General features: G+C 43.2%; 1 protein-coding gene across 7 annotated transcripts in view; it reads left to right on the top strand.

Annotated features, from left to right (window-relative positions):
- Window positions 1–18,215, top strand: part of LOC149282142 (CMP-N-acetylneuraminate-beta-1,4-galactoside alpha-2,3-sialyltransferase) — a 99,117-nt gene that overhangs the window by 44,553 nt on the left and 36,349 nt on the right. For 5 of the 7 annotated variants that reach the window (XM_089498549.1, XM_089498552.1, XM_089498554.1 and 2 more), the window contains one exon: window positions 12,104–12,196. The exons of the other annotated variants lie outside the window; for them this stretch is intronic. In XM_089498549.1, the coding sequence (XP_089354675.1) occupies window positions 12,104–12,196 (93 nt within the window). The remainder of the gene's footprint in view (window positions 1–12,103; window positions 12,197–18,215) is intronic. 7 annotated transcript variants of the gene reach the window in all.

An 18,215-nucleotide genomic window follows, 5' to 3' on the forward strand; every position in this document is an offset into this window, starting at 1 on the left:
GGGCAGCTTTGGGCATTTGTTTTTTAATGAGCTGTTTTTGACGGATGAGCCTTCACTGAACAATCCATGGCTGCCCGAGGTTCATGTAAGGTCACTTACAAAAAGTTGTTCTTTAGTGAAGAATCGTGTGGTGCCAGGAACAATTGAAGCTGTGGGTCCGGCATGGCATCGTATGGCATATCCATCTGATTCCCTACTGCCGCTACAATCGAGTTAACCGATTTATTGTGCAATACCGAGTTACGTTAAAATGTAGCCTTATCTACTGATTTATCTGCTTCTAAGGGGCAACTGACATGTTCAGAGTTCAGAATAACTAAAATCATCTAATAAAACTCATTTTATTCCTGCAGAATCGTCTCACAAATATTTCAAAATAAGAGGCATTTCTTTTTATAAAGTTATTTTTTAATTGAAATTTCGAAGGGTGCTGAAGGGAAATTCACGGCAATTTTTTTTTTAACAATTGTGAACATCATTCCATTTGAGAAGTAAGAGACTTTTAAATGATGTGAAGATGAGATCGGTGTGAAAATGTGGCAGAAGCAGCAATATTTTTAATCGGTCGGGTGAAAGCGTTAGGGGGCCATGTGTGAAACATGATTTTGGTGCAAGAGGTCTCGTCCTAAGAACACTTGGCTTGGTACCCAATTGTAATTGCAAAAAAGGCCGTTCTACTGGTTGCTATGGCGATAACTCTGGTTTTACAGCTTACACGTTCCATATATGTTTCTGTGTTAAACCCGTCCTGTTCAGTGGCTGTTTCCCCGCACGCTAATCCTTTACACCCTGTAGGGGGCAGCATAGGCAAGATGGTAACTTGGTTAGGGGTTTAATTAACGGAAGTGAACTGTATGTCGAGGCAGAGGTCCTGTGATAGACACGTCTCGATTACGCAGATTCACTCGTGGGTACGCTGTTGCCAGCGGGATTTTGTTACTGATGCATCTTGTCATCGAGTAGTTTTGAGGTGTTGATAACCGGTGAAGAACCTCTCGTGACCTCGATGGAACTGTTCTTCAGGATCAAGATCACGTCGTCATGGAATAGATAATTCACTTTGGCAAATCAGGGGTTAAATTGACCCTCTTTTCATCAATTTTTTATCAGTGTTTAGCCTTTCTGCTTATCAGACATCCATCGCCTTTCTGCCTCGGGAACCAAGTCCTGATAGGTGATGATGAGATGAGTGTCGGGTTATATGTTGGTGCATGACCCTGCGGTGCTTAAGAGTTAATCTCCTTACGTAATTAACCTTGCAGACAGGGTCTTGTGGTTGGACTTCCCATTTTCCTAAACAAAAAAACTTCCAAAAACTCTGCTTTGGTGCTCCCTGCAAGTTCCCGCAGCTTAGTACCCCTCCGTCTCATTAAAGACCCCCATTTATGCAGAATCAAAGCTCCACAATCACGCTGATACCGGGGGGAGCCACCATGGAAATAACGCGTTTCACAACAATATGCCGCTCATATTACAAACAGACAGTGAAAAGAACAGAAACTTGCGTGACTGACCCGCTTCTGTGTCGACCAAACAGTCCTCATCTTCTCAGTCCATCCGTGGTGTTGCACCGGTTCGTTCCTGGTGCCTCCATCATCCGTGTGTATCTTAAAATATACGTCTTTAAAGGTCGCAGGCACTCAGAATATCATTTTCCATGACGTACCCCAATAACTGAATCGCTCTATTGTGTTCTTTCTACTACTGAATGTATTTATCAATACAGAAAAGGTGCCGAGAGCCTGTGTAGTGATATCACTGTATGGATCAACACAAGGCCGGTCAAGCAATACGATGTCCTGGCTGATAGGAGTTGGCTTCCTCCTTCAGCCACGGATCGCGTGCGCAGAACACAGAAGTTTGCAATTGGTGTCTCACTTTGTCTGATTCATTAAGCAGTTAGTGAGCTTCTATGCAAGAAGGGCTGCTGGTTTACTGATTAAAATAAATCAATAATAATAATAATATATTATTATTATTATCTGAATACATCAGTGAACTTGGTGCATTGAAGCCGCAGCTCTCCTGCAAATTCCTTCTTTAGTGAATAAGTTGTGTCAGAAGGGTTCAAGCTACAATTAAATTGAAGGTAAACAAAGTGAAACTCTGTTTCCAGTGGAGTGAATTTATTAACCCCTTAAGGACAATGGACGGTCCCTAAACCCATCGAAAACAATGCATTTTGAGCCCGTACATGTACGGCTTTGTCATTAAGGGGTTAAAGGGTTTAAAGTTTGAGTCATGAAAAAATCTTCTTGAAGTACTGGATGCCATTAAACGAAGACAAAATAAGTAATATCCATTGGCGCGGTAATGTTCCTTCCGGAAACAAAAAAGCAGGATTCACTAAAAATGTTTTGAAAAATCTGTAGGTTATTATTTTTTTTTTTTTTGACGAATCCCTATTTCATGAAACATTCTATGTATACGCTTACGCATTCGGGATATTCCGCCTTAGGAACAGTCCAGTCTTTGTTCCTCTCTGTGCAAGAAGACGTATTTAATTTTTACATTAATGGAGGGAATGGACAGAAAGTCCTTTATTCTGTAATGGGAAGTGACATTAATACATGGTGCCTTCGTGAAGCTGGCGTATCGTGTGATGTCTACCTCGGCGTTTAGCGTCGGATTGCATCGCCATTGTTGGCTTCGGAAGAATAGCTTATCACTCATCTCCCAACGGGACCCATCATTAAACAGACATCTTAAACCAAGCAGACTGCCTCCCGCTCATCATGGCGACCTCCCTCATAATCCCACTGGTCAAATGTAAGGATTCCAAGAAATTGAGATGATGTGGGACACAACCTCAAGGCAATTGAGCAAGAGAGACTAGGTATAGCTTTACATGGGGCAGATAAAGGAGAGAACATTATTTTCTAGCCTCAGCTAAAGTTTAATGTCCTTGACAACCCCACCATAGAAGACTTCATATTAAAGAACCCCGAGAGTAACCCAAACCCACCGCGAGTTCTTTACTAGGCATTCTTCCCCAGGAAAAACAGAAAAACCTTAAAAGAAGAGGCAGTCCTGCTGCTGCAGCTGCCCTCCTTCTGTGTGATACGAAGATTCTTTCCACTGATTGGCTGCTTAAGGCCATCAGTCAGCGGCAGGAAAGTGATGCAGTTGAAATCAATAGAAGCACTGACTGGGGACGAGGGTATCACGTGCAGAAAGATGGGGACTTGTCTGTCATATAAGCGGAGAGAATTCTCTCTAAGAAGAGAAAGTAGATACCTTTTTATTAAGTTGGATAGAATGACGCAGGTACTGGAGAGATCCCTGTTACTTGGGGAGACTTCTCTCACAATAGTTTATCTCACCCTAGAAGTTGATGGCAGATAATCCGTTCCCCCATCTAACCTTTCCATTCATAACTTAAAAGTTCCGACTTTTCTCCTCACCAATTCTAGGAAGTCTTATATCAACCCCAGGTACCGGTTGCACAATTTGTGCACCTACCACATTATTGATTGAATGGTTTGGACGTTCAACATTCAATGGTATTTCTTATCCTGCATTTCGTTACAAAATGTAACTAGGTGGAACAGCACCTTTAATGTAACACAATCCCCTTCCGCTAACAATCTCATAATGTTCATGTGAAATACTAATGCACAACTGAAAGCTATCCTACCCTCCTCCGGGCTAAATATTTCTAGATTGACATCTGCCTTCGACCCCCAGTGGAACGTAATTTGATTCTATTGTCCGAGGTTGATGGGTTCATAATTTTTCAGAGGTCATATTGATGATTGGTGGTCCTACCGTAACGGTATGAAAGTTATATGAAGCACCAAGAAGGATGAGACGGGAAGTTCATTATTAGTTTTTTGAGGCTAGCCACCGGTAAAAATGGCTCTTACATATAGGAGAAGCTGAAGCTTCCAGAGCTTTCTCCATGATCTGAAGTTTCTTGCCACCGATTGGCTGCATACAGTTGCCATTCAGCGGCATCACAGTGTTCCCGTTGGAATCGGATTTAACATCGTTGATATCACTTTCCATGCAAGGGCATTGAGGATATCGTTGGATGTCTTCAACCCTCGCCAAGCCATTGCTGGTGATGACTGGCAGTGAGGGTATCGCATGCCAGGCGTGGTGGTCCGCCTAACACATCTCCTGCGTGGCAAATAGCCGGGTGGAGGGGAATGTGGAATTGTTCAGAATCCACCACACGTTTGCAACCGGGACCACACAGAAGTTTAAAGGGACTGCTTAGCTGTCATATATATATTAAAGTGCACATGATGGCTGGCGTGTCCCTTTAAGCGAGGAAGCCTAGCTAGTCACATCACACTTACGTAAATCTGCCCCACGGTATATTTACTGTAGAAGAATCCACCTAGCGTGAGCTGCCGACTCGTTGCGTAACTTGTTGATAACGCTGCGTGCGTATTCATCGATAACATCTTGTTTCTACTTCCGTGCTGGCGGACATTTATCCCAATCCCAGAAAGTTTAGGCATTTCAACTACATCCTGGGCCTTAAGGTTGCATTTCATCAGACACATGCGTGAGTTAACTCAGCGAAAAGGAGGAAACCCAGCATCGGGTTCTGGCTCAGACATGAAACCTGACCGTAATCACAAAGGAACATCTGCACCAACCAAAATTTAATTGCCAAAATGAAAAAAATACATAAAAAAAATCTAACCCCCCCCCCTTCCCTTTCCTCGTTCTACAAAACCACCTAATGAAACTTGACCCGAGTCGGAGAGACTCGTAAAAAATGCACGAGGAAGTAATGTAGCGAGATGGGGATCACATTCCGTCTGCTGTGTTTTAATTGCTTTACGTTATACGTTGAATAAAGGAACACTGTATCGCTCCATCCTGTGTGTGTGTGTGATCGTCACGGGTTCGATCATCTAAGGTGTATTTGTCCGAGTGCCAGTGAGCGGCAAACGTGAACCAACTGGATTTCCTCTATAAAACTCCTGTTTCTTCTCCCACAGAAGTAGAACTCGTTACGTTACAGGGGACATTCCAACATTATTACTGATAGCACTTTATAAACCACCTGCAATGACGTTTCACCATAAAATCCCATTAATTTTCATGAAAAGGTGCCGTGTTCTCGTATTATATAAATTGTTCTTTCCTGTAACTTTATCTTCTCTTGCTAGATAAAGTTAGCCTTTTTTCTATTATTATTTTTAACTGAATGCCTAACATTAAAGGGATAGGTAAAACTCCAGGTGTTTTACACTTTTACTCTTTTTATTTTTTTTTGACAATCTATTGTAGAGTTCACTTTTTCTGTAGCTACACCAAGTAGGGCTGCGTTAGTCCAGTTGGTATAAATACGGTGTTGCAGCTTTTTGGTGGACTAAAGTTTTTAGGATGAGCTTTCAAGAGTATTAACCTCCCTTTAAAATAACTCCCAACAGTCACGATTTGGGGGCCATGGGCTGGTTGGAGAGATCCTCTGACCCCCCCCCCCCCCCCCGACTAGCCCAGGGAGGTAAAAAGATTAAAGCAGGGGGTGAAAAACCTATGGTGGTCCAGTGCTGTCCCCTCTAGCCATACTAAGCAACACAGGTCCCGATCTGTACACCTGAAATGTTGGGGGTATGCTGTATTACATGTTATTACATATTATTTATATATATATATATATATATATATATATATATATATATATATATATATATATATATACTGCCACTAAGGTCCATACCTGGCAGCTTCCCAAAAACTGTTAATGTACTTAGTGTAAGCTCTGGGCACAAGCACTGCGCAAGATGTCCACATGTGATTCCCTTGTCATGGTAAAGCACGGTTAGCAAAGGAATCCCATCTCTTTTTTTCCTTTCAGAATGCGAACACACGCCGTAATGTTTATTAGTCCGGGAACAATGTATACGGAACGTTTCTGTGTGTACATCTCTTTGCTTTTAGCACTGACTGTAACGTGAAACATTCTGGAAGTGTTGTCAGAAGGAGGCCACCGATGGACACCAAAGGCTTCTTCACTTGTTTGGGAGTTTGCAGGCCAGATGAGCATTTCTACTCCCTGATATCACGATGCATGATAAAGGTCCAGCCCCAGTGAGCTTCTCCTGCCGGAAGAGCTGAGCTGGCCCTGTATAATGTATAGTTAAATAATTGAATCATGTCTTGAGGAAACACTTCTTAATAACCATGGATCATGCAGGACCAGATCAGGCATTCTTTCTAGAGAACATCCTTAGGGTTGGCTGTTTATAATAGATTGTGGGGTTGATGTTTATCAAAACCCAAATCTTGGTTCAGTGAGTAGACCCACCTGTAGATCTCCCGGCTGCCCCGAGTCCTCTTGATAGTAGGGTTCCTGTGGGGGCAACCGAGGTGGTTGGTTGCAGTTTGGGTCAGTTTTGTTACTATTGAGCAAAGCAAGATTTCCCTTTGCCACCAACTACACTGCACGGCAATACAAAGCGGAACTGGCGGGGAACATTGTTGCCAGTCCCCAGTCTCATAACTCCTGTTCAGCTGTTGGCCACGGCAATATGGAAAATCAGCCCTTTTATTTTGCGGAGCGCACACACCCCACTGGCCATGCGAAGGTTAAACATGCGCAGGGCATTAAATGCACGATAGGATACATCCATGAGAAGCCCGGCTAGATCATCCCCGATGACTTCTGCCCCGATTGCCGGAGAACAGAAGCTGCATTGCATTCCTGAGCTATTAACAAGCTGTCCTGGGGCATTGTGGTTCATACAAGCCGCAAATTAACTTTCTACACCACCACACCCCGGCAAGCTTTTGTGTGAGTCATGTGGTGACAGAATGCTTTCTCCTTCTAAAAACACAGTTCTAACAATGTTGTCATATAATGATCCCTCTTACATCAGTTCTTCCCAGAATCCCTAATTAATGCTTTTTTGTATCATTCCCAAAGCTACGCATTACTGGGCACGCTTACCTTTTGAATGTTACGTATTGAACTTCCACTTCATGTTTTAGGAAGCGTTGCTTCAGAATAGTTTCTTTCCAGCCTTAGAGGTGCCAATTTGGTTGTGAAAAGGCACAGATATATTCAACGTGTCACCCCGCAGTGTGGATAACAAGAGGCCACTCGTTACAATCAGAGGACCCTCAGTTCTGTCTTAAACAGAGAAGGATTTTCTTCTCAGTGCTGTAAAGTTCTGGAATGCATTGCATGTGGCGATGGTGGCCCCAGGTGCCATGGAGGCTTTCAAGAATGATCTGAATTAGTAGTGGTGGTAGAGGTGGCCAAGTGGTGCCAGGACCCTCTTCACAGACCCTCTGATGAGGCTGGCTTCTTGTTGAGCTGAGTGCAGCCAGATGCTCATCTTGAGCCAAAGCTGGCTCAACCAGATATAATGGGTTTCTTTTTGGTAATGAAGGTTTTTTTTTTTTTGTGGGTGAACAATTTAATATCGAATTATTATGACTGTCCGTGGGGTCATAAAGGAATTTTTCCCTTCTTTCTGGGTTTTGTTTGCCTTCATTTGGATTACCTTGGGAAGGCTGAAGACTCAATATGTATGTGTGCTTTGCATCGACATTCTATAGAGTAACCAGTTGGCAGCCATGTCCTTGGTTGTGGTTCGATCACGATGTAGACTCGTGTTCTGGGCAGTCTGGATTTCCCAGACCCTGGCTCTCCGCTGTCTGCCATAACAGGGAGAATCTGAAAGGGCTAAAGATAAGAGGAGTGAGAGCAGGAAGGGGCTAAGGATAAACGAATATTAAGGAATGAATACACAAGGTACCGTTGAGACTTGGAGAGAAGGGTAATTTGACAAAAATGGGGGAAAGTGTGAGCAGAGAAATAGAAAGGGGAGGCTAGAGTTGAACATAAATGGAAGCTACAGGGCATCAAACATTGGGATGACCTTAAATTGAGTTGGGTAAGAATAAAATGAGCTAAATATTTCCAAAAAAACTAAAGCACACGCTATATGTAGTTTTAATAAAGTACTAATACACCACACGATTAATGCCCTATTATGTTACCAAATGAATTGCTTTGATCTTTCAGTGGAACATTTTTTTTGTGTTTTTTGTGTACATTCACACACCCTCTATTGTGTACCCGGACTATGAAATTAGCTGTAACCAGTACCGCTGTTATTGTTTTGTGTTTGACTACGTTTAGTCAGACAGACACGTGTTCTTTTATGTCCCTGTCCTTAAAGTGGAAGTCCCATGGACATTTTTTTTCCTCATTATATAGCACTATATATAGTAATGGTGGTCGTCATTGACAGAAACCTGTTTTTTTGTCTCATTTTGTTTCAATAAACTGCCTTTATCTGCAGACCTGGAGGCCGCCATTGTTTTCAGTCATGTGATATTTTGGGTGACTTTCCCGGCTCAAACACCACACTGAGCTGATGCTTTATGGCAATGCTCAGTCCATTCCTCCTTTTTATCTTTACACATCCTACTTCTGGAACTAGCTGGGGTTTCAGTATTTTCCGTCCCTTGGGAGGTTGCTTAGATATGCACGCTTTCCATTTAGCAGAGGACCCCAGTACTGATCCTTGATCATCTTTACCTCCAAAATACCCCAGGGCAGAGTGAATAAAGAATATTAGAAAATAGGCTTCCATCTCCAAACTAATAGTGGGGTGCATTGATTTCCCTGCCTGGGGCATTATACCAAGAAGCGGGGAGAGGCAATACCCCTGCCTGCCGACACTGCTTCTCCCCTCCCGCTGAGTGGGGATATCCAGGCCTGGGGCATAGTACTGAGGGTTGGAGATATCGCTGCTTGACAAGTGGCGAGATTCCCCACCTCCGACTGAAAAGGGAGCTACCTTTTCCCTGAGTCTGGATTGAAAGGAACAATGTAATCCCTGCCAGGGCCTGATACAGAGAAGTTGAGTTATCCTTTTTCTTGGGCTGTTGAGCATCTTCCTCCCGGGCGTTATGTTGTCGAGAAGGACCATCTAGCCCTGGCAGGCATGCATGGCGCTTACTAGATTCTTTCTTCAGAGATTTTTTTTTTTTTAGATGGCATTCTGAATATAGCGCACGACAATATTGGCAAAGAGAACGGAGCAAAGAAACCCAGCGACAGTGTCCATGTCACCTGATAAGGGGAGTCCAAAATATCCTTCTTATCTATGTGCGGCTGCCAGGCAACTCACACAGTGTATATCAAGTGTCTGTGTGCTCTTTATGGACCCATACAAGTAAAGGGAAATAGAAGAACGGTAAGATGTGCGCATATCATGACATGGCATCTCTCCAAGCGTGTACATTTAATGGACCACTTATAAATTGTTTTAAATAATAGTAGTTGCGGTAACCAACTCTGCACTTAGACAACTGTCAGGGTTCCATTTAGAATATTACCTGGACAAGCAACTCCAGCTTCTGCGTCTAGAGTCACCGACGGCTGGTCACGCACACAGCTGCTTCCAGTTTGAAAAGGCCAAAGGCTGAGCCCCATCACTCATATGATGTGTAGTTTAATAGACATGAAGCTACATGGGAAGATATATTTGTTTGTGCTCATTTGTCTTGTAGGGGAATAGTCGGTGAAACAGTACTTGTCATGAGGATCACCGATAGTGAAGCGGGCGCTCGCCTCTAACCTGCCTCCAGTGACAGACTTTGTACTTCTGGACGTTATCAGCTTAGCAACGCCATGTGTTTGTTTTTGTGTATAGATCAGATATGCAAGTACCGGTATTTCAGGCATTTCACAGCAGCACTCGGGCTACGTAGCTAGTGAGCCCTTCCGCAGGTAACAACCATCCCTGTGAAAGTGGTACAGAAACTTCAAATATCCACTTGCTGACGGGGCAATGGAGGTGTCGAGCGTGTATGCTTCCTAAAACACATTTGTGTGCCATGACGTTCATTTAGTGTGACGTAATTGTCTTGACACACGTGACCCACCATGCAAAAGTAGAGTAGAAGCTCCTCAACCTCATGGTGCTCATCAGACTATGTAGTTGGCCAACTGTTCCCTACCTTATTCGTAGAAAATAATAGTTTTCTACCGCTGTCATTTACATTTATCTTGTAATTCCTGCTTATCACTGGTCTCAAAATGCGTTCTTACTTATTTAATAAGATTGAAGAAGAAGAAACCTTACATCTCTGTGTATGTTTTGCTCTGCATTTTTATATGAGTACATGCCAAGCATAACCGTGCATTGTTTTAAATATTTTTTTGGGGGTATGAATTTAGTTGAAAGGTATTGCTATGTTCATAGCTGTAAGGATAGTAACTAGTGATGGTGCCACCCGCGCTTGTCTTGTTATGAAGCGAGGCTTAAGAAAGTTATTCTGTGGACACTTTCAGCAACAGATCCACCGCAAACCTCATGAAGAACCCAGCATGAAACACTATGCCAGCCATTATATGATAGCTACAGGGTCCCTTTACATTTCGTGGTGTCCCCCTTTCAAATGCATATAGGGATTCTGCATTTGGCCCTTTCCCCCAATCCCGTGTTTTTTCCCATGCAGGAGGTGCATTTGGCTAAACACGTCCCCTACACGTGATATGCTGTCCTCCAGTCAGCTCCAGCGCTGGCTCTGCAATGGCTGTGAGAGGGGGGCCTGTTCGAACACCCAAGTTTGCACATGGGAAACGCTCCCAATGATTTCAATGGGTAGCCCTTTTCTTGCCACTGATGGTCTGTTTCAAGCAGCCAATCAGTGGCAAGAAAAATTTGACCAGGAAGGGGGAGAGCTGTTCAAAAGTTTGGGGTCGCTAAGCTGTAAGAAATTTCTAGCTGTAGCATAATTACAAAAGGGTTTTCTAAAAATCAATTAGCCTTTTAATCTTAAACTTGGGTCAGTGAAAACAACGTGCCATTGGAACACAGGAGTGATGGGAGTGATAAAGGGCCATTGGAACACAGGAGTGATGGGAGTGATAAAGGGCCATTGGAACACAGGAGTGATGGGAGTGATAAAGGGCCATTGGAACACAGGAGTGATGGGAGTGATAAAGGGCCATTGGAACACAGGAGTGATGGGAGTGATAAAGGGCCATTGGAACACAGGAGTGATGGGAGTGATAAAGGGCCATTGGAACACAGGAGTGATGGGAGTGATAAAGGGCCATTGGAACACAGGAGTGATGGGAGTGATAAAGGGCCATTGGAACACAGGAGTGATGGGAGTGATAAAGGGCCATTGGAACACAGGGGTGATGGGAGTGATAAAGGGCCATTGGAACACAGGAGTGATGGGAGTGATAAAGGGCCATTGGAACACAGGTGTGATGGGAGTGATAAAGGGCCAGCGGAACATGGGAGTGATAAAGGGCCATTGGAACACAGGAGTGATGGGAGTGATAAAGGGCCATTGGAACACAGGTGTGATGGGAGTGATAAAGGGCCATTGGAACACAGGTGTGATGGGAGTGATAAAGGGCCATTGGAACACAGGTGTGATGGGAGTGATAAAGGGCCAGTGGAACACAGGAGTGATGGGAGTAATAAAGGGCCATTGGAACACAGGAGTGATGGGCGTGATAAAGGGCGATTGGAACACAGGAGTGATAAAGGAGTGATGGGAGTCATAAAGCCCCCCCCTCCCATTTTGAAGAATGTTTATGGTATTCTTCTTTAGTATGATTGTCTGGGACAGTAAACGGTCTCTTTAATGGTAGCCCGACACACACGTGACACGACTTCATCCTGTTCTGGATTACTGGTACATTTCGTGTTGTGATCTGCTGTCAAATATTTCTTCCGTCAATCCATATATTTCAAAATAAAAGTACCCTATACCCACAAACACTAACTAAACAGAGAAGAACAACGAACACAAAATGATGGACGCAATCCGGGACGATCATTCACATGCGCGGGCTTTTGGTTCCCGGTCAATGAAAAGAAATAATCGCATATTTCAAAACATGCAATGACAGCCAACACAAACACTGGGATTAAGCGATAAAGCGTGAAAAAATTGCTACAGTAAATATTTCCTTTCTGTAGCAAAAGAAACTGTTTACCAAGTCATCGAAAACATTTATCTGTTTATTGATTCATTTGGTATTAGATAATGGCTGCTGTCAGGCGTGAATATATAAGATCAATCATTTCCTTTACAAGATACCAAACTCTATCATTCCACTCACACTTGGTTTTTTTTTTCGTTTTTTTTGTTACAGACCAGCAGAACTTGCAACGAGGTACGCAAATTTCACTGACGGCGTCTGCAAGCCGGGCTATGCTTCTTCTCTGATGGCTGCCATTTTCCCAAAGTAAGTCATTTTTTACTGTAAAATCAGCAAATACCATCATTAGAAATAGAATTGGGTGAAAAAATGTTGTTTGCCTCTTTCCTCCCTGTTGAATCCACCATGGAATAACAATCAAGTTTTTGTGATTGTTTAAAACATAGAAACACGGAATTTGCCAGCAGATCGGCCCCCATTCGGCCCCCCGTCTAGTCGCCCGTTTCTCCTGCTGAAATGACTCAAACCTTAATCGGTCGTTGGTCTCGTCTTAGATCCAGGAGCCGTATGTCTATCCCATGCATGTTTACGTTAAAATGTTATTGCGTTTAGGTCATGTGACTCTATAGTGTCAGGATTTCAGGAAGTAATACTTGTGTTGTAAGGTCATTGGGCAGAATTTGCCCCTTTCCACACCCATTGGCGCTCCGTCGGGGGTCTCCACAGACGCTAAACAGGAACGTCCCCTCGGTGAAGGTTTCTTCTCGTCGGAATTAAATAATACCCCGGCAGCGTCTGCTAAACAAAACGATTCTGCGGACACAATCTTTTGCTGTAAATTGCTGGTGGAGGTGCTTTAGTACGGATTTTGGGGGGGGTTAATTAGTTTTTGGAGGATAACGCTTTTTTTTTACGTACACATTTCATAACATTAGGATGATGAACCCTTACTAAAGTTGAGTTCTGCGTCACGATTCATGCCGCCTTCTCCTAGAGGTAAAACAGTCCCTCGCTGCTATAAAATGTATCTTTTTCAAAGAAATTAAACTTATGGAAAAGCAAAACGTGGAAGGCGACGGTTTCCCCTTTAAGCCCTGACTAGCTTTCCTTATGGCGCATCATAAACTGGCGTTTGCAATTCATCATTATCTTGCTTCCAATTACACTAATAATGTTACGTTTTTAAGCATTTTATCCCCCCCTCCACACCTTGAAGTGTGTTTATTGGCATTCTTTAATTACTTCCAGCTTTTAAAGTGTTTTAGCACAAGCCACGACTAGAGGGTTTACTGGAAACGGCGAGCATGTAATTAGAACGTTCCATCTTACTGCACGGATCATCGCCACCTTTATCTTCATCGACGTTCCGCCGTGGCAGGGATTGACACTGTGTTGAAAAAGGCACAAGCGAAAATAATTAACCTTGTGCGTTAAATCACCATCTGCTTCGCGGTTTGTGCCATCGTGATAAAGTTGTTCGAAGGAAGATAAAGATTAATTGGATTTATTCCGCATACAGTGCAATACAAAGTTCATTATCTCACCACGAAATCGGTGTCTGCTACACGCCGTAAAAAAATAAATAAATAAAAGGAGCAAAAAGTGTTTTGCTGCACAACCTGCTCCATGTGTTTGCATGGAATCTAGTATTATTCAAGACTTCCATTACTCTAATGCCAAAATCCAGACGATAAGAAGCCAAAAAGGTCTCCATAGCTATTGTAAGACTGCATGTCCTTCGATACCTAGCAATGGAGTTTAAACATTGATACAATTACTGCCCAAAACATACACGAAATCCTCAGATGTTGTAGAAAGACCTCGATTAATCATTAAAGTTTTCTAATAGAGTTACGAGGTCACGTGCCGTTTTCCATTTTTTAAAATGTGATTCTACTCTGTAGTTAGTAAGATAAGATATTAGGTGATGATGTCACATTCTAAATACATAAAACATGAGTATTATAAGATGTTAATATGAAGTTGGTTCCCCCTTTGTAGCTCTAACAGCCTCCACTCTTCTGGGAAGGTTTTCCACCAAATTAGCCGGTGTTTCTGTGGGAATTTTTGCCCATTCATGCATTTTTGCCATTAATTCTGTGGGCAATAATTCCCACAGAAAAACTCCATAGTCTTGGGGAAAGCCTTCCCAGAAGAGTCAGCAAAGTCCCTGTTGGTGCAATGGTCAGGTGTTCCAATATCTTTGTCCATATTTTGTATATGCAATACAACAAATTAAGATAACATGAGGTGTTGAAACATCTTTGGGGGGTAAGTTTTTGCAGTCAATGCTAGATTGACTTGTCTTCCATTTGGGATACCTGGGAACACCTAGGCTTCAGGTTCACTTTTCAATACAGGTACCGTATATTCCGGCGTATAAGACGACTTTTTAACCCGAGAAAATCTTCTCAAAAGTCGGGGGTCGCCCTTTACGCCAGTCTTCAGGGCCATGCCGAGGTAGGTGCAAGATCGTGATCTCCCCAACTAGCCCTGATCAGCAGGGCTGGTTGGGGAGATCACGACCTCCCTCTAACTAGCCCGACATTAGGGAGCTCGAGGTCTGGCACTTCAGACCTCGGCTTCCGTGCTCCCTAATCACTACGCGCCGGCTATTGATGCCGAGCGCGGGGATGACGTCATGTCCCGGCACTCGGCATCAATTGCCGGCGCGTAGTGATGAGGGAGCAGTAAAGCAGAGGTCTGAAAGGACAGACCTCGCGCTCCCACAACTGGATGGAAGATAGAAGATGAGGAAGGTAAGAGATGGGGAGAAAGGGGTGTGAGTGCAGTGTATGTGTGTATGTTGGTGTGAGATGGTCAGTGTATGTGTGTGTAAGGTCAGTGTATGTGTATGGTCAGGTGTGTGTAAGAGCAGTGTAGGTATTTGTGTGTTTGTAAGCTGGTGTGTATATATAAATATATATATATATATATATATTATATATACCGTATTTGCTCGATTATAAGACGAGGTTTTTTTCAGAGCAAATGCTCTGAAAAATACCCCTCGTCTTATAATCGGGGTCGTCTTATAATCAGACCTCAAAGTCTGACTATGAGACGACTAAGATCCAGGTCCCCTGCAGCTGCCTCCTGTCTCCAGCCCCCCGCCCCACTTACCGGTACTTCAGAGTCCCCGGTGTGCAGCTGGGGCAGCGTGTAGATGTCTACGCGATTCGCGTAGACAACTTCCGCTGCAGCCGGAAGGAGGTGTGGCTAGCAGCGGGGGTTGTCTGCGTGCATCGCGTAGACCTTCCCCGGCTGTCAAAGATCAGAGTTCCCGGCGCCGGCGCGGGGAACTCTGATCTCCTTCCGGCTGCAGCGTGAGTCTACACGCTGCCCCAGCTACATGACAGGAGACTCAGAAGTACCGGTAAGTGGGGTGGGGGGGGAGTGTTAAATGGGGGGCATAAGACTTTTTTGGAGGCAGGGTGCTCTGTGAAATGCCTTTTAACCCCCTTAATGCCACTCTGCCTCCAGAAATGCCTTTTTAACCCTCTATACGCCACTCTGCCTCCTGCAATGCCTTAAACCTCCCTATATGCCACTCTTCCCCATAATATGCCTTTTAACCCTCTAAGTGCCAGAGTGGCATATCATGGGGCACAGTGGCATATAGGGTTAAAAGGCATATCATGGGGCACAGTGGCATTTAGAGGGTTAAAAGGCATATCATGGGGCACAGTGGCATATAGGGGGTATAAGGCATTTCTGGGGCAGATGTGCATAACTGGGGGGGCAGGTTTGAAAACAGAAGGAAATAAAACCAAAATATTTTTCTCATTCATAGCTTTTATTAAAAAGTTTAAATGAATTAACATTTACTGGTAAAACTTTTTTCCTATAGGGTCGTCTTATATTCAGGCTTTTTCTTTTTTTCCTAAATTAATATTAAGATTTGGGGGGTCGTCTTATAATTGAGCAAATACGGTATATATGTGTGTGTGTGTGTGTGTGTGTGTGTGTGTGTGTGTGTGTGTGTGTGTACAGGCAGGGGTGTGTGGTGAGGGCAGTGTATAAATGTGTATGTATGGACAGGCGTATGTTAGTATGTGTAGATATAGATATATATATATATATATATATGTATGTATGTATGTATGTATATGTCTGTATAACAACCAGCCAATCACCGGTAAGGTACATCGCTTGCCGTGATTGGCTGGTTGTTGTATACTGGGTAGAGGGGTAGTCTTATACGGCGAGTATAGCCCAAACCCTATGTTTTAACTGGAAAAGTTGGGGGTCGTCTTATACGCCGGAATATACGGTAGGTGTTCGTACTGACGTTGCGTGTGGGACTAACCCCTTACAGAGGAAAATTGGTGGGGTGTGCCGTGACCCATAGTTTCTCCGTGATGACCCTGGAGAAGCAGCACTTCACCGAGGGTCTCTGGGTAAAACCCAAGCGTTCCCAGACATTACCCTGCGGCGACAGACTGTTTTGTTATAGAATGGTGATTGTATTCACCATAAAAATAAATGCTCATTCCCAGATACTTTCTCGTCTGCCCAGACGTGATGACTTATGGCAGAAGCGGTAGAAATGAATGCATACATGGGGTAAACACAGACAAGTGTGGCAGAGGTCAAGGATCAAGTAACATTTGTGGTCTTACAACAGGTAGGAAAACCTGCAGACAAACGAATCTGCTGTCAAACCGCATGTTTCTGTGATCAGATTTTATGACGTTTCTCTCCTGTGAGGAAGGCTTGTAACATATTGCACGATGGATAAATTTGTCGTTAGGATTTAAAACACATGTTAACCCAATAAATCATTTTCAAAGGAAACAGTCTATATACTTAAAATGTTTGGACACTTTATAATATAACTTTTAAAATGGTACGTTCAGTATGATTGATCGCAACCATTCTCTTTGCTAAATTGTTATTTACAGTTAAATAAGGCAAAAGTGGAATAAATACCCCGATACCCCCGGGGAACATTCTTTCAAACTGCACTGTAATTCATAAAATAAGACTCTTTTCCTCTTGAAGACACCTAAAATTAACCGGGAAGTGAAAAATTGCCTTCAAGACACATTAAAGAGCTGATTTTTTATTTATGGGTCTGACAGAACGCTCATGGATTTCAGGAAAGGCATTATTATTGGGGGAAGTATTGCAGTCCCCCAGAGCGGTCAGGCACCACGTATCGGGTCCTAACTAAGCGGCTGGGCTTTGACCTTGAAAGATAAAGAAAAAACGTAAAATAAAAAGAGGTGAATCTCATTTTTTGGGGTGAAATCCCGAAACCTCATCTTTGTATCGCTTCGTAGAATACTAATGTGTGAGTCGGTGTATCCCTGGAATCCTTGATGGACTCTTTGTCTATTATAGTTTTGCCAGACCCTTTGAATTTGCATATTGTAAGGAAGGCTGCGAAAATTGTTGGCGCTATATAAATAAAAGATGATGATGATGATAATTATTCCTCTGTGTTAATGCAATTCTTGTCCCAGAAAATGTTTTTTTTTTTTTTTTTAAATCTTAGCAGGTTGTCGCAGTCCACATGGTAAATGTTAGGCTTCCTCTGGTTCTTTAGGGTACTTGACACCCCTAAAAAGCTCACCCTTAAGTATCCCACTCTCTTTCACATGAAGAGGCATCACAGTACAAGTTATTATTGTTTTAAATAGCGCCATCATATTCCGTAGCGCTGTACAATGGGTGGACAGGTCATAACATGTAGTATGTAATGTAATGTAGATCACTTCTTCCTCCAGCATTGTCCAGGCACCATTGTTTATAGCAGGGTTGAGTGGTGACCCTGTAAGTCTACTCCTAGAGGGATTCCTCGATGGAAAGACGGGCCCTGGTAGAGTGAGAAGAAACCAAAATGTATCCAAGATTTGTTTAGTAACTTCAGTAACATTTTCAGCGATGTTCTTCCAACTTTTCTCCTACGCATACGCCTGATGGCAGGTATATCCTACCGCTTGCCAGCTTTTTATAATGCTTTTAATTTGCCTTTTTATAGATTTAAAAAAGGCAAATTTAATTACTTTAAATTAGTTTATGGAATGACATCATTTTACAATTTTAATGTCTCTAGGAAGATGAGAGGAATAAAGGGAGGGAAGCGGTGAAATAAGATTTTCTGTTAAAGTATTACAGATTATTGTAAATTGCTGCGGCTGGGTGAGAAAGCTGGTGGCAAACGGGAGCGTTATTCACTCGGGAACAAAATAAAAGAGGTTCTGTTTCCTATACATTACGACCTCTGTTCCTTGACCTTGTGTGAAGTGCGGTCTACCCGATGCCCTGCGAAGATACGGGAGCTTTTCCTGTCTAGTGGCACTTAGTGGTCTCATCTCAG

Source organism: Sceloporus occidentalis, unplaced genomic scaffold, assembly GCF_023333645.1.
Source record: "Sceloporus occidentalis isolate IW3139 unplaced genomic scaffold, rSceOcc1.0.p SCAF_122, whole genome shotgun sequence".
NCBI classification, from domain to species: Eukaryota; Metazoa; Chordata; class Lepidosauria; order Squamata; family Phrynosomatidae; genus Sceloporus; species Sceloporus occidentalis.